This window comes from Manduca sexta, chromosome 8, assembly GCF_014839805.1.
Source record: "Manduca sexta isolate Smith_Timp_Sample1 chromosome 8, JHU_Msex_v1.0, whole genome shotgun sequence".
Taxonomy (NCBI): Eukaryota; Metazoa; Arthropoda; class Insecta; order Lepidoptera; family Sphingidae; genus Manduca; species Manduca sexta.
In genome coordinates this window covers 6,815,746-6,829,410 of record NC_051122.1, presented here as the reverse complement: position 1 = coordinate 6,829,410, position 13,665 = coordinate 6,815,746, and the positions used below count along the sequence as shown (strand labels likewise).

Genomic DNA, 13,665 nt, shown 5'->3' with positions numbered 1-13,665 from the left:
TTATTTGCAACATATCCACTATGGCATTACATAAATTTATCAGTGCAAATAATATTTCTCTGACTTTAATACCAAATGTGGGATGTATGTGTTATAAAAAAATAATTTTGTTGTATTGAAAAATATCAAAATTTGAAATGGTAAAAATTTTGGTTAGGATAAAACAATGCATGCATAAATGAATAAAACCTTTGGATATGGCGTCTCATACATTCATGACTACTAAAATTGTGCCAATGATTTTTTTTACCGTGTTTATTGTTATTATAGATAATTAACGCCAGAAAAAGAAAAATAAAGTAAAGCAATAAAAAACTACATTATCTGTCCAACTATGTATGAATGAGTATTCAGAATTAATTCCATGACACTACATGTATAAATTAAAAATATTACAAAAAATAATTATAATAATACCAGAACTGTATTATATACTGTCCAATGATAGCTAAGCATGGGCTTCGTTTCTTACTTAGACTCTCATGGACTCTTTAAGAACAAAAAATAGTAAATTTTAGTTTTAAATTTCTGGGTTTCAAATACCTTATAACATACAAATTGGATACATAACTCACAATGTATGTAAACGCCATAAGAACAAAGGTTTTGATGCTACCATTACAAATAATTACGAATGCTTATTTCTCTCTGTCAACCACTATTCTTGGTTATGGGCCTATAGTTTTTATTACTTATGATGTTTTTTTTAAACTCTATGTACACTGCTTTATAAATGCATAATAAACCTTGCATGTTAATTTGGTTTTGTCATCTGCTTTAATTATTTGTTATAAATTTTGGTGAGATCCATGTATTATTTTTGACAACGTCGTAAACAATTTCTTTTTCGATAGCAATAAAATAGATTTTATTGATACAATGAAGTTAAATACTGGAAAATACGAGCTCTAATTTTGTTACAAGTTTTGTACAAAAAATTAAACTAGTGCTGATGAAACTAAAAATAGATAAAATACTTTTTTACAGATTAGCATCTGTGTTGTTGTTATTAGTTAATACTATAGTTCTTGCCTAAAAAAAGGAGATAATTATAATATATTTTCTACGTTTCGAATGTATATTTGGTATGTTAAATTAGTTGTTTGCGCACCTGCATTCAGCTAGACAATATGTTGAACAATTCGATAGTTTTTGTTAAACATTTATGTTTTTTTATTCCTTATTTTGCTCAGAAATATTAAGGCTAATGCTATTATATGAAATAAAAGTGAATACTTTGGTTAGATCACTTCACATAGCTATTAGTAGATGTTACATATTATTTATTATTCGATAAATAAAATACATATATGTTTCCTCAATGTTGTGTTTTTGTGTAATTAGTAATGTAGTTAAATGTTAATGTCTAGAATGTTTTTTTCTTTTCTATTTAATGTGGCTTGTACACTATCGATAATTTTATGCTTTGAATAAATTCTATTTTCTACATAGTGTTATAAAAAGTTTATAAGCTGCTTTATAAATTTAATATCTTTAAAAGATTCATGTGCTTACTAATTTATTTTCGAGAGCAATAATAATCTCAGAATGTGTTAAAATAAGTTTAAGACAAACTCATTTGTTGATATGTTTGTTTGTCCTAATATTATTTTACTACATCATTCCCTACGTAACACAATATCAAAATTATAGAGATTCTATAATATAGGTTGTATAATATGATAGACCAATGATGTCACGATTAGAGTGGCAAATTGTCCTTTATTTGTTGTAATAAGTTATGCTGTATTTTTGTTTATCATTAAAGTGTTTGGCATTTTCGTTATAATGTCCAAACAGTTTGAGAGTTACAGCTACAAAAATAAGATCTTGCACTAAACTTATTTGTTTTGTTGGCCTAACAATTAAAGATTTCCGCCATGGAATTCCACTTCTACTGCTGGGGCTTATTGGAAACGGTCATAGAATACTTTTTCGTTTTTCATATTACAGGAAAAAGAGTGATTGACGCCGATTTGAAATAAATGCATGATTTCTTAAGCTCGACATTATTACGGGTCGATTTCCTTGAGCTTTGCCTCGTTTCGAATAATGTTGATTTCCTTTCATGACTCTGCATATTTCCTATCCATGACCTCTTGGTAAAAAGGCATTAGTTGTTTTAACAAGCAACTACACAGATTATATTAAATGGCAATTTTATAATTATTGAAAACAATATGATTAATAAAATTTACAGTACATTGAAATAAGGTAGCTTAATAATTAAAAAAAGATGATTGCAAGTTATATCTAATCATGTGACGCCCATTTTTAATAATAAAAAAAAAGATTTAAAGCAACAATTTACATCGATGTTTTTCGCGAATCCATATTTTCTATTAATGTAATTAAAATAGGTTTGATGTATCGAATCGATTCTAACTGCAAGAACATGAATATAGAAATCTGGCTAACCGTGTTACGTAGTGTCTGGGTTTTGACACTGGGTTGTTGCATGCATGCATCGCTTATGACGATCAGCCGGTCAACATGCACGTGATGAGAATATTGCGAAACGCACCGCCCTCCAATGTCGTTAGAAATAAATCCGACAAGGTTAGTGACGTAGATAGTGGTGTGGAATGTGTACGCTTATTATTTATGTGGTATATATCGATATCTCAATTTAATAGTGTAACGATTCAAGTTCGGTTTGATAAAAAAAAAAACAGTTTTTTTATAAACTGAGTTTTTTTTATTATTATAATTTTTGAAATTAAACTAATTTTTCGGATTCTATCGCGGTTTTTTGTTTTTTATTTTTCTCCCGACGTTTCGAAGACTTTGCAGCCTTCATGGTCACGGGGGGGACTGAGGTGTTGTTCATCCGCAAAGTCAAAGTTACAATATCTACCTACATTTTACAATTATACAACTTTTTAAATTTTTAGCTGTTGGTGGTCCGATCTACGCAGAATGAGCTCACAGTGTCTTGAAGTCTGGCAGCCGGTCTTTTGGGTTCCGATTTAATTAAATGTAGAACTGGATCCCAGGCTTGTGCAAGCTTCCAACCGGGAAGATGGTTGGAAGCTTGCACAAGCCTGGGATCAATGTCTAACATTCGCGTAAATATAAGAAATCATTATAATTTTTTTTAAAGTAGATAAGCAATCTTGTTCTGATTTTCTGTTTAAAAACTTGCGAATTGAAATATCGATATTTTATAAGTGCTTCGCGCGCGTGAATGTAATCCAGGAAATCACAAATAAATTAGTTTCAGCGTTGGTAGTGGTTTTAAACATTTCATAGATACAATCTTTCCTTACTCATGAAAATACAACACAATGTCATATTTGATGTATATTTGTACCATTTAATGTTCGTATTATGTTGGTGAAATATTCGATGTATCTATTAATATAAAGCTAATTGATTAGAAATAAAAAATATGAACACAAAAATATTGTATAAGCTAGATTATGTATTCACAAGAGATTTTGGGTATTATCATATTTTTACATGTGTAATTGCAAAGTAAAATATCTATATTTCACGTAAAGCTAGTACAAGTAGAGTTAGTTGTTTGTTACGCAACTTATACTAAATTATATCCTTTCAAATTTCCAGTCTACACCAGTGGGATCCATACAGACTGGCCACGAAATCGTCGTATCTCCAAATCGCGACAGCCATCAGCCGTTCCATAAGGTAACTAATCCCAAATTTCATATAATTTTATACTATAAAATTTTGTTGAAGAAAGTAGAGTACTTAAAAGTTTTATTTTGCGTATTTTATTTTTTGTTGCGACGTGAAATGCACTGAAATATTTAGTTGGTGATTTAGATTTTTAAAGGAATATGTTTGGTAGCTAATGATGGCACAAATACCACATATTTATAATGTTATTTCCTCTCTGATATAATTTATGTTGAAGTCATTATGCGGTATAGAAATGCATAAAATAATTATAATTTCCATGAAACATATTACAAAACTTAATTATTCAAGAATATAGATAGACCTATACGTTTTCATATTAACTTCATAACTAAGTATTTACATCTCAGTATTTTATTTCTGACACGATGTTTTTGTTGGTACAGGATGATTTGTGTGATTTTATGATTGGTTTGGTTGAGGACGATGAGGAGGCGCTTATATCTGGAGAGGTTTGGAAAGCTATGCGCGTGCGCACGCCATTAGTTATTAGTTCGCTCCTCTACCGCTTGCATACCTTTTGTTTTACCTACAATAACATTGTCTAGTGAGCATTATAATGAAGTAGAATTTTCCATTAATCTATATAAATACGATCATGATGTTCCCGCTAAGTAAATAGTTATAACCAATTATGACTGGTAGGTTTTTATTTTCTTTAGACCAAAAGCAAGGAATTTACCCTGTATTTGAACTAATAAAACTAAATTAATTACATGAAAATGTCGACATGAATTTTTCATTTTTGTATAGATTTTTTATGTTGAGATAGCAGAACTTCTAACTTTTGAGCCACGACTTTATAGATTCGTTTGTTGCACTAAGATATGATTAATTTAATGTTAAGAGTATCAGAGTTTTTATTTATAAGTCCATATAGTATTATCAATTAACAAAATTATATCTTGCGTTTTGTGCGAATAAAAAAATCTCATAGGTTATTATTCAAATTTCTCTCAATTTTGTTTATTAAATTTATGAGGCTTTGGAGTGTGATTGTATTTGAGAGAAAGCTCTTGTATATCCGTTCCTCTCGTTGCATTATAGTTTTGAAAGGTTGTGTGGCTTCCAATGTGTAAAAATATCGATATTCGACTTGATCTATTGAACATATTGTGATTGTCCACATGGCTATCCCAATTGGTAGTTCCCAAATACTTAATACAGCTATTCCAACCCTTTATTTGTGATAATTTTAGATAGATTGATGTTAAAATCAAACCACTTAACGGATTTTCGCGCACTTCGTATAATTTTCACTCTTGACGTTTGGAAGATTTTTGCGAAAAAAACCATTAAGTAGTTTTATTTCAATGTCGGGACATTTGCGTAAACATAAGAAATTAGATAGATTGATGTCGATCAGTTGTATAGAAGTGTTCTGTCCTCAGCGTGGCACGTTACAGATGGCGGCGCTGGCGGCGAAGGAGTTCGGCGCGGGCGGCGCGGCCAACGCGGCCAACTGGCCCCACAGCGGCAAGGCCACGCCACTCACCGCCGGACACCTCACGCCCGCCGACAGGCACGGATCTGTACAGGTATACTATGCGTTTATACTATGTTGAGGTCATGTGTTCGAGTGTTGTTATGTCGATAGTGTCGATACTTTGTGTATATCGATATTTTAAATTGAGTTGTAAAAAATTCCCTATGAAAGAAAAGACGTGATTAAAAAGAAGTAAACAATTTTTTTTTGTTACGGCCACTTACACTTCATACAAATTGTCGACGGTTTAAATTTTAATAACCATTCATTTATACACATAACTTTCGCTCAGCATAAGCTAGTGAAGGGGCACTGTTACAAGTTGTGGTAGACGTTATCGAATTATCTTTTTAGTTTTAAACTTAACATACACTACTACAGCTTTCTGCAAAGAGCGTTAAAGCACAAACGATACAAATAGCGTATAATTTTAGATACCTTTTTCCACCTTTCTTGTTGTTTGACTGAATAAAAAAAGATTTGTGCATGCTTTTTGGTGACCCTATCGTACCACTGTTTATTTGTCACTTTATTTATTGCGACATTATTTTTGTATTGTCAATTATTGTGAATGTATATTGGTGTATTTATTTTTTAGCTATTGAAGAATAAACATTTTCGGTATGTGAAATTTCCCGGATCGGTTTCAACGGTCAGTTTTGAACATTTTGCGGCAATCCTTGTGTGAATGTCTGCATGAAGCTTTAAATTGTTGTGCTATACGATTTGAAGAGTAACGGACCGCTCTAGCGCCTCGTATCCGACTGACAATATTACCTTTTTTATCGACAAATATATCGCAAAATTTACAAATTAGGTTGATTCAAAAGATACATAAAATATGAACAATGTTTGTAAATCTGTGTCCTATGACAACGACCTAAATAAAAAACACACAATCCCATTATTACATTGTCGAATCACAAAAATATATTATGAAATGGTCATAGGAGACCTGCCCTTTAACACCCCATACTTCAATACATTATCACGCTTACAAAACATTTTTAAATTTCACTAAACTTACAAATAACAAATACAGTAAAATTGGACGTCGGATTGGCGCAAGTGGTCTTTTTCAAAGCTTAAACAAAGCACTGCCAATATTCATTCATAAAGTGATCACGTGTTCAAGCTTATTCTTAGGACGCTATTGAAATGTTTTATTTGAAATAATATCACGAAACGCTTATTAGCATACGCTCTAATATATTTAATTTTAATTCGAGTCAAACGCTTGTAATTTAACCGCTAACTACAAATTATTTAAACTAATCGCAACATTTGTCTCCTATTTTGTTAGAGTTATTTGATATCACAATTCCACATTTAATTCATTCAGCCAAGACAAAATCATTCATTGTCGAAGTAGGCAATTGGTGTATAAAGTATCTGAGTTCAGTACGTTTAGATAACTTTCTGTCAAGTCTATAGATCTAGTTTCGGTGTCGACGTCGGTTCATTCGGATGTGGCTGATTTCATACTAACAAATAAAATATTAATATTATATATCGATGACAAAACATGTAACTGATAATTCGCACGTGTATCCGCCATATCCGATTTAATAGGAGCATCTATCGATAGATTTTATCGATATTTTTAGTTATTGTCCCATTCTCAACAGGTGGTGAGTTCGACGAACGGCGAGCTAGGCGCGGATGACCCTACGGCGGGCCACAGCAACACGCCGATCACGCAGCCCCATCACGAGGTCGACGTGGTGGACGACACCAAGTCAGTGTTCCAACTGTATGGCCACCTTTTTATTTTTTTATTTTTATTTTTAAGCCGCTTGGGCAAAGGGGTGCTTGGTTATACCATGTGTTAAAATCGTAACATCTTTATTTCATCGACTTTTCATGGGGCCTTTGTCATTGTTTTTTATGATTTAAATACATATAATTTTTTTGAATGTGGTGTCTTATCGTCTATTCATTAAATCACTATAATATATTCACTAATATTATCATGTCACTGCTCCCGCTACGCACATTTTACTAACCATATACTAATTTAGTAAGTAAGTGTAACAAAAGTAGCAGTAAATAAATACATTAACCCGTGAGGTAGCTGAATGTTTGCCGGCAAACATTGACAGCTACGCGTGTGACGGAAAAATAACCTTATTATGTAGTATATATGTAGTATATAAGGTTATAATCCCGTGACACACGCAAATGTCATGTAGCTGTCTTGGCTCGCCGGCGATTCACGAGAGACCAAGAGTTAAAATGATTTTATTAGAATAATCTTGTGTCATCCAAATTCGAATGCTGCTGGTTCAATCCTTGTAGCAAGATTAATATTTGTGTGTTTTGGAGTCTTAGTTTTGGGTACAAGTTGATGGAATAAAAATAGCTGAATCATCTATGATGCCCATGATACGAGATGTGACGTGTGTGGAATCAAGACTACTTTGTGATTGTTAAATTATGTTCATAGCCTGACCAAGAAAATAAAGAACTTGCTTCGGGCTTTCTTTTTTTGTTTTCATGTTAATGTTTCATGTCCATATGGCGTGGTTTTAATTTTATTATTATAAATTATGTGTTGTGTACGTACCAGTTAAAACCCAGACAGACTTTGTAAAATCGTCATGCAGGCAATCCGTTTATTCCAGGTGCTGTTGTTTCTTCAAGCGTAAAAAGAAGAAGTGCGCCGCCCGCGCGGGCAAGTGACGCGTGTGCGGCTCGTGACCCGCCCCCGCGCCCGCGCCCGCGCCCGCGCCCGCGCCCGCGCCCGCGCCCGCGCCCGCGCCCGCCCGCACCCGCACCGCGCCCGCCCCGCGCGCGCTCGCACCACGCACGCCCGCACGCCGCCGCACCGCGCTCACGCACACCCTCCGCCGCGCCTACATTACTCGATACCTGCGCCACGTCTCCAATGTCCAGTAGGGTCTCGTCACGGCACGTACTGAGCTTCCGTCGATACGTGTATAGTCTTTGTCGAAAGAAAATTTTATCGATTGTTTTAGTTGCGAGAGTTAAGTGTTTTACGTGAGCTGTTTTTAGAGATAAGTGCAATGTAACGTTAGCGGAAGCCACAGTTCGTGACGTAAAGACCGTATTTGGCATTGTGATAAATGTTTGTTGACTGAATATATCGCATTCGATAAACAAAATTCTATTTAGAAACCAACAATAGTTTATTAGTCGGTTTCGATTTGCCAACCGATTATTCGTTTTAATTGATATTCTGAATGCGAAGATTCGATATGTCGACCTGGTATCGATTAATGTAAATAAAACTATCGAAACGCGTTTTCCAGTTGCTCTAAAAGTATCAATAATTAACATAGCTATGATGTTTCTTACATCACTGAATAGGCAAATATTGATCGTAGCTGTCATTGTTTGTAAATAAAGTTAATTTGTTATAAATTAAACTGATAACATAGTGATTTTATTTCGGATGCGGGGCGACTATTATATTAAATTTATGAGCAACTGGGAACTAACTAAACACGATTCCGACCACATGTATAAGCAACGTCCCCCCGCAGTATTATCATTTTATAATCATTAAGAACTTTAAAACCTGTTTTGTCATCGTTTCGTCTAACGTTATTTCTCGACATCAATGTATCGGTAAATATCGATGTTTTTGTGAAAAGGTCGCTTTTATATGCGACTTTTGTTATCTACATGCAATTGATTATTAAATTGGAAATTGTTACAATTCGATTATCGTTTCAAGTAATTATTGCAACTAATTAAAATTTTCATAGATTAGTTTCTTCACGGTATGTTTTCTTAGAGGAAAATATTGTTGAAAACATCCACCAGTGATACTCATTCTTGAAAATTTCATCAATTATATTATGCATTTCGAGCGCGACAAGTCTTGTGATATGAAGGCAGGTTCCGATGTTTGTTGTCTTTACTATTTGTGTTTAAAAAATATAGTACGTGACAACAGTATTGTGAATGCTATACGCGTCAATACACCGAATAAGAATATTGAAATATGAAAATACAGATTTTTATCAATAGATACATGCAGGCGTAGCGGTGCATTTCTTGTTTCTTTTAAGATGTAAATTCGGTCGGTGCGCCGGTGGAATTTGAACTTTATTATCATCACTCTGATACTTAATCTAGGGTACAGGACATTTTAGATTAGATTTCATGACATTTATTAATAAAGTTATTGTTAAACCTGGGCGTAAATCAATAGTGAAAAAAATATAGTTAAAAAAATATCGTTATATAGGCAGTGTGCGGTTCGCGTAATTAACATTTTTGTGTTCCCGTCCGTAGTGAATTACGTTTCATTTCACCGAAGCTCTTGTAAATTCGATATTCATTAACCCGTTAATTTGCATCGTCCACACGCGTCAGTGGTGTCCATTCCAACGTGGATCGACAAATCGATAACGATTTGTAACATTAAAAAAACCATTAACATTATTTCATAAACAGCTGTAGTTTAAATGCTTATCAAATAGCCGTGTATCGCTTATCCTATTAGTGAAAAATGGTTAAACAGTTATTTTTTTATACTTTGTGAATTCTATATAATTTTCTGTGAATGCATTGAAGTTTTTTGTTAAGTATTGAACTACCAATAACGTAGAATATCGCCACGTTTAATGTAAGTTTTGTGTGTGGGAGTGTATAGTTCGTCCCGGAGGGCTGGGTATTGCGGACTCGTTGGGACTTGTTTCCCGGTTGTGATATTTGTCTGGGTTTTATCGGACACGAGCGGTAACATTGCGCAGTGTCACCGCCGCGTGGTTATCGACAATAACATCGAGTGTGCCACCGAGTATGATTATTGTTACCTCAATAAAAATGTTTTGTTGAACATTTTAAACCGACGGCTTTATTGATTGTTAGCTGAAATATACATTATATGGAAACTAAAACAGTGACATGAATGTATTTGGTAAATGTATGAACAGCAGGTCCCACTAGTGAAGCCGCGATATCCAGCGCGCCTTATGTATGCATATTATAGGTTTTAACTTTATTTAGTCATTCTCTATAACTAAGTCCGATTAGTGCGCGAAATGGTATTATTTAAGAATTGGCTCCGTTCCTATGGTGATGCCACATACTTTCCTACTTTTATTTATATCTATTGTTAGTTAAAACGAATGTGGTAACTACTGGCAATTTAGCAATAAGAATCAGGAAATTGTGTCGATAAAGTGTTGATTTCAATAGTTATTGTGACGTACATTGGTGTTTCATATGAACGTGAGGGAACCGCTAATTGTTGTTGAAAGATAAATGTGTTGCAATAATATGTTATGTATAAATCCATTACAGTAATGTAAATTTGTATTGTCATTCGATGTATCTCGTCGAGTCCCGAGTGAACAGGCTTAAATAATCCTACAAGACTGAATGAAACATTTCACCCTGTGTACAAAACACGTGACTTCGGGCTCATGTCAATTTGTTATTGCAATTCGTTTCCGTTTGATGTTAGACTTACGAGAGATGTCGTGTGTAATGGTGAAGCGAGGCGGCCGCCTGCAGTCGCGGTTGTCCCTTGTCGACTCATTCCAAAGTATTACGGCTGTTTTCGTTCACATAACTGATTAGTGGTTGTAACGAAGACAGCCGCGGCTGTAGCGGTCGCACCACTATCGACTGTACAACACTAGCGACTATCGATAGTTCACGTCCGTCGAGTGGCGGCCACCAGTCGCATCGCGAATAGACTGAATAAACAAGTCATCGGCACGCGCGTCCCTAGCTGCCGCGACCCGCGCCCGTGCGTACTCGTGGAGGCCCGTGCGTACTTGTGCAGGCCCGTGCGTATTCGTGCCGGCTCGTGCGTACTCGTACAGGCTCGTGCGTACTCGTGCGTGTTAGTGCGTGCGGGCTCGTGGTTAAAAACTGATGTCCAGTTATATCTCGTCAACATGGCGGCTGTAGTCATTGCGTTGATGGCGTATAAATTATGCACATCGTTAAAAAAACATTTGTATATTTTTGCTTGGACTGGAAGCGGCAATGTTTCGACAATCGTGATTGGGTAGGCGTAAGATTTTGTAGGTGTCATTGCGATCAGTGTAATGGTATTGGATTGTCTACTTGCTGATATGTGACACGAATTTACATGAGCTTGTACTATAAGAGGGGCACGCCATTGTACTGGTCACATTGACATATTTATAAGGTATTTCGGATTAGTCACGGATATGTAGTCATCACAAAATTGTATCCCCTGCATTAGGAGTTATCCATTTTGGCTAAGTATGTTTGAAATGTTTTATAACAAATAAAAACATCTTGTTGTGTCGTTTTCATATTTTTAGAAAAAGTATAGATAATGCGAATATTGTCGATATGGGAAATTTTTAAATCAATTCATTAATGGTTTTTGATAAATTATTGTGAACAAATTGAAGTATTCTTCTCGTTGAATGGTTCGTTAATTCATAATGTACAATCATTGCGGTGTAATCGAATGTAATAAACCTTAAAACCATGATTAAAATACCATAGATGTACGTAATTGTTACTTTCTATTTGCTAGATAGAATAATGAAATTAGATTGGGTATTTAAAAATCGAAGTCAAATTGTGTGATCTTGTATTAAACTTGGACTATTTTAGTTCCGCGAGTGTTGAATAACTGATGCGTGACTAAATTATTGTGTGAACAGATAATGTGGAATCGAATGACTTGTCAAGTGAGCAAGACCAGCGAGTGCTGAAGCTCATATCGAGTTCATATTGTATAATATCTTGTAAATGGTGGAGCGAGTTAACTGTCATACAGATCGTCGTCTGTTCCTGAGAAGCCTATATTCATTACTAATTATAATATATATTATCAGATATTTATATGACAGTTTTATTTGTTTGCATACTTGGAGTTAAATTTCTGCTATGTAAAACATTACATGATTATTTATCGTGAAGATTGCACCAAAGTTAGTAGGATGGTGTTTGGAGATGTAATCGTGCCGTTCGCGGCTCGAGTTAGTACTGTGCGGTCGCAGGTGTAATCTATAGTTAATTTTAAAGTATCGCTTACTAAATAAGTCATGTTCAGTCGGTCGGCTTGTGGACACACGAAGGTTTTTCGACGTATAGTTATTAACTTATGTATTATAATACATGATGCTTCTGAACCAGAATTGAATTCTTATTGTAAGTATAAAAATAAATATTAATATTCATAGCAAGATTTCTCCGTGTTTATTTTTTCTGTAAGATGTATGGTAAACATTTTGCATATGCAATCTTGTATTCAGTTAAGGTCACAACCTTGTTCGAAACTATAAAACATTTGTTATTAAATCATAATTAATAAAGCTTATTATAAGATGTTCGTTTTATTCATTTTCAAGGGTAGGTTTATTTCTTATATTGTAGCAGAGACCAGCTAATGGCGAGGATAATTGGAACACATATTTAAAAATGCATGAGCAATAACGAATAGCGATAAAGTTTAACAGTAAAAAATTATGTGACTAAAATCTCAAGGTCGTAGGTATCGATCAGTATTCGCTTATCTTAATTTGTAGTACTTTACACAAATCCTAAACTGACCTGTGCTGAAGTGAACTGACCTCTGCTGAGTTGTGTTATGTTGAAGTGTAGGCGACGTCCTATGCTGACATAAACTGTACGAAACTAGATTACATTGTTCAGGACTGAATTACATATGTTAACCAGCGGCGAGACGCCCATATAAGCCGATTCCTACCAGATTTCTTTTCGCAAATTAATTAAAAATAATGACTAACTAATACTAGAATAATAATAGTATATTCCAACAAATAATTTTATATTTATTAATTTAATTCAATATTTCAACGATATCGGATGTTCATATCAATTCGTCAAATCGTCGTATCTCGCGCGCAGTGCTCGCGCATCGTAGTGTTCGACCCGAACCCCGAACCCAGAGCTGCCTTCGTTATATTGTTGTCCCTTTCATACGCAGCGCGTGTTTTGGAAGTTACGTTAATATACATATTTGCGTGCGTGTATGTTGTACTTCAAGATAACGCTAGAATTTGCTGTTTCATGTTTATCAATAATCGCATTTTTTTTAATAATTTGGAATTTATAAATAGTGTTTGTGTATAGTGTGGTCTATGTATTTCTGTTGGACCCTTTCAGGTACATATATTGGAAATAGATGATTCATTTGTAAATTCAGACATTACACAAAATGTTTATGTTAGAAGGAAATTTATAAGGTATTATGATATTTTACTGATATTAAAGTGGCACGATATCAGTACAATGTAACGAATAGGATATCGTTTGTTGATTAAATAAATTGATAATTGATTCTAAGCAAGCACGTTGCATATAAACTGCTACTCTGCTTGATGGCCGTTCAAGTATTACGTAACGCAAATTCATTAATAACGCATAACAGTTTATTAATTTGCTTTATTTTAGAGTCAAGACTAATCTGCTTGTGATTTTTGTTTTCTGATAAACTGAACTATACTGTAAACAGCCTGTGATATGTTTACTGTAGCTTCACGTTCCTTTTTGATTAGTTTCAACCTTCGTCACGAGTTATTTACAAA

At 34.4% G+C, this 13,665-nt stretch overlaps 1 protein-coding gene across 17 annotated transcripts in view; it reads left to right on the top strand.

Moving 5' to 3' along the window:
• Window positions 1-12,442, top strand: part of LOC115446513 (casein kinase I) — a 43,527-nt gene extending 31,085 nt beyond the window's left edge. For 8 of the 17 annotated variants that reach the window (XM_037436366.1, XM_037436367.1, XM_037436362.1 and 5 more), the window contains 5 exons: window positions 3,571-3,651; window positions 4,050-4,115; window positions 5,070-5,201; window positions 6,778-6,902; window positions 7,756-12,442. In XM_037436366.1, the coding sequence (XP_037292263.1) occupies window positions 3,571-3,651; window positions 4,050-4,115; window positions 5,070-5,201; window positions 6,778-6,902; window positions 7,756-7,831 (480 nt within the window). In that variant the 3' untranslated portion in view covers window positions 7,832-12,442. Of the gene's footprint in view, window positions 1-2,484; window positions 2,698-3,570; window positions 3,652-4,049; window positions 4,116-5,054; window positions 5,202-6,777; window positions 6,903-7,755 lie in introns of those variants that run through there. The other 9 variants (XM_037436373.1, XM_037436368.1, XM_037436369.1 and 6 more) reach the window with 9 other exon arrangements.
• Window positions 12,443-13,665: the final 1,223 nt, after the last annotated feature.